The sequence below is a fragment of the Triturus cristatus genome, chromosome 7 (genome assembly GCF_964204655.1).
Source record: "Triturus cristatus chromosome 7, aTriCri1.1, whole genome shotgun sequence".
NCBI classification, from domain to species: domain Eukaryota; kingdom Metazoa; phylum Chordata; class Amphibia; order Caudata; family Salamandridae; genus Triturus; species Triturus cristatus.
Genome location: NC_140590.1, coordinates 1,790,012,386 through 1,790,015,662, shown reverse-complemented (window position 1 = coordinate 1,790,015,662; position 3,277 = coordinate 1,790,012,386). Strand labels below are relative to the sequence as shown.

The 3,277-nt window shown below is 33.8% G+C and overlaps 1 protein-coding gene across 1 annotated transcript; it reads right to left on the bottom strand.

Moving 5' to 3' along the window:
- Window positions 1–1,876: 1,876 nt before the first annotated feature.
- Window positions 1,877–2,809, bottom strand: LOC146813139 (olfactory receptor 1L4-like). The gene has a single exon (XM_085615271.1). The coding sequence runs from the start codon at window positions 2,807–2,809 to the stop codon at window positions 1,877–1,879; it is 933 nt and encodes a 310-aa protein (XP_085471397.1).
- Window positions 2,810–3,277: the final 468 nt, after the last annotated feature.

The window sequence follows — 3,277 nt, the reverse complement described above, 5'->3', positions numbered from 1 at the left end:
AATTTGTAAACAATTAGGTACTCTAATTTATCGAGTTCCCCTACGTATACTAAGATCTGACCCAAGAAAACTATATGTTTGCGGAGTTGCGAAGTTCTTGGGCCGAGCATGAATAATCAGGCTTAGGGCTATATGAAGGGCGTCTCAAAACCGACAAGGATTACCATAGAGCACGAACAAAGGATCATTTAAATTTGTAATAACATGCTTTGCCCTTGATAATGAATATTAATTATCTTAATTTTTATTATTTTAAATTGTATGAATCAAAATGGATTTTCTAAGCATTAAATAGCTTTAGATTTAGCTATTGTTACATTTTTACTACTATGACTCGATGAATTGTATTTTTGTTCTAAAAATTGTTTGTATTGTGATGCTTTTATGATTTTATATCGAAATAAAGCTATTGACTGACTGAAATATATTTTACAGGAGTGATTCTTTTGATCTGCTTCCAAAATATTATTTGTGCTACCAGGCAAACAGTGAATGGGAAAAAGAGAGAATATTGCCTCAAAGACAACATATTTGAAAACCAGTGAGACTATGGTTACTGGCTGAATACAGCACAAGGCATTCTGTTTTGATGGTAAGCAAGATTTTGAGGAAAGTGTTTCCAAATAGTGACACTACAACAAAAGCAAGGCTTAATTCTTGCTTTAAGGTCTCTGGAAAATCTATAAAGACAAGTAGTGGACCCTTTAAAATATTTTTGTATTGTCCTTTGATAAGATCTTAACTTGATATTCGTTCATTAACTTTACAGATTCACTCTGCAATTAGATCTTGACAATTTGTATTGCAATGAGATCTTGATTATAGATTGTACATCCTTCAATGTTAACTTAATGGGTCACCTTACACTGAGATCTAGATGATTCACCTAACAAGGAGATGTAGGTAATTCACCCTGCAATGAGACCTTAATGATTCATCTAGCAATTTGACCTTGATGATTTGACTTAGGAGACCTTGATTACGCAGTCCAAAATGAGATCTTGATGAGTCACCTTGTAATGGAAACTTTAAAAGGGCAAGCTACCAAGAGGAGGTCAAAAGCATACCTTGAGAAACAAACACTTTACAGAGAAGAGGTATGGATTCTAGGGTGAAAACACAATCATGAAGTAGGGAAGAAATAGTAGGAACTATCAAAACAACGACAAACAATTAAGTATCCCCCATAATTACAAATACTTTGACTAGCTGAATCTACAATAACTCAGTATTCTAAGAAAATGAGGTAGGGTGAAAGACAGAAAAAATAGCCTATATCAAGAAAAATTTTCTGAGTTGGGTTTTTGGTATGTGTTCATGCAATGGTCAAGACTTAATTCCAAACATCCAACTAACTATTGCACATGACTTTAATAAACTTTTCACTTTTTATACTGAAAGCACAGAAATACTTGAACATATATATTCAAGACAAAGAATATCAAATGTGGCTATTGCCACATGTAAAGTACCAAATAAATCCTGTGTGGCATCTTTCCCTATTTTAACATAGTCATTATAAATACATGTATTGTTAAAGACACTTGATTAAAATAAATTTACAAGGCATATCAGCAAAGACCTAGTCACTCTACTCAGCATGTTATAAGCACAACACAGACTTACATTTAATCCTATATTCTTTCCACAGAATATTGGTTTTTAATGGATGGTAACTGTCTTTCTATGTCATATTATTGGCTACAGAAATGTTATCTACATAAATACTTTGTACATTTTCTATAGATACCAATAAATTGATTGTTTGTGAACTATATTTAGGACACATTATTTATGTACAGCGATATTCTGATACTATGCCTTAAAATGGGTTTGTAGGTTGCTGCTAGCATTGAAAAATGATGATTTCTTTTTTTTAAAATGTATGCTGTGCTTTTCTCTTTAGCAGAGCATTTTTAAACTCTGTGTTTTTCAGACTGTATATAATAGGGTTGCACAAAGGGGTAATAGCGACATATGCCAAAGATGATATCTTACTCTCTGACAATGAATACGTTGATGTTGGTCGCATGTAGGTAAAAAGTACAGATCCATAGTATAACATAACCACAGTGAGGTGGGAGGTACACGTGGAGAAGGCTTTGTGTTGACCGACCTTAGACTTCATTTTCAGGATTGAGGAGGTTATTTTGCTATAAGATATAATGATTAAAATAAATGACATAAATACCATTACAACTCCATTGATGTAGTTAAGTGTATCAATTATAACAGTGTCAGTGCAAGAGATCTTCAAAAGGGCTGTCATATCACAAAAGAAGTGATTAATTATGTGGGATTTGCAGAAGGAGAGCCGTGAAATTAGTACAATGTGCGGAATTGCATTTATAAATCCAACTCCCCAGCTTCCAACAGCCAGTCTCATGCATACAGCATTGTTCATGATGGACATGTAATGAAAAGGATTGCAGATGGCGACATATCTATCATAAGCCATGACTGTGAGAAGCAGGAACTCTATGGAACCAATGCCCATGAAAAAATACAACTGCAACAGGCATTCAGTGAGAGAAACCTGTATACCTTTCATAAAGAAGTAGCAGAGCATCTTCGGAAAAATGACCATGGTGTAACTTATATCAAGAAAGGACAAATATGTCAGGAAGAAATACATTGGTGTGTGCAAATGTGGATTTGAGCGAATTGTTGTGATGATCAAAAAGTTCCCCAAAAAAGTTAATAGGTAAACCAGTAAAAAAACTGAAAATAGAGGGATTTGCAACTGTGGAATATCAGAAAATCCAACCACTAGGAAGTCTTCATTCATGCTCAGATTAGGTTTTTCCATTAATCCAGGAATGCTGCAAGTCTTGGAACTGAAGACACTGAAAATAAATGTCCAATTGTTATTATATTTGTTGGCAAATGGTTAAACGATTGGGCAAATTTAAAAAAACGATTCATTCCATGCATTTCCAAAAATGATACTACTTGTTGAGGAAAATATGAACATACAGCAACCTATTTGTACTTCTGAATTGAAATACATTGTTATTTTCTAAAAAGTAGTTTTTTTTAATGTTTTTATCCCAAGTGCTCACATGTGATTTGTTAATTGAGGTGGAAGTGCAAAATATTTAAGCAGGTATCTTGGAGCTGTCTTGCATTTGTACATCAATGGGTGATAGACATGATCCATGGGACTGAAAATTTGCAATTTCACAAACGGAAAAGCTACTCTTTGCTGGAATGTGTTACAGATCATGCTATAGTATGCTGTGAAATTTATTTGGACCGATATGTCCTAGCATTCGAT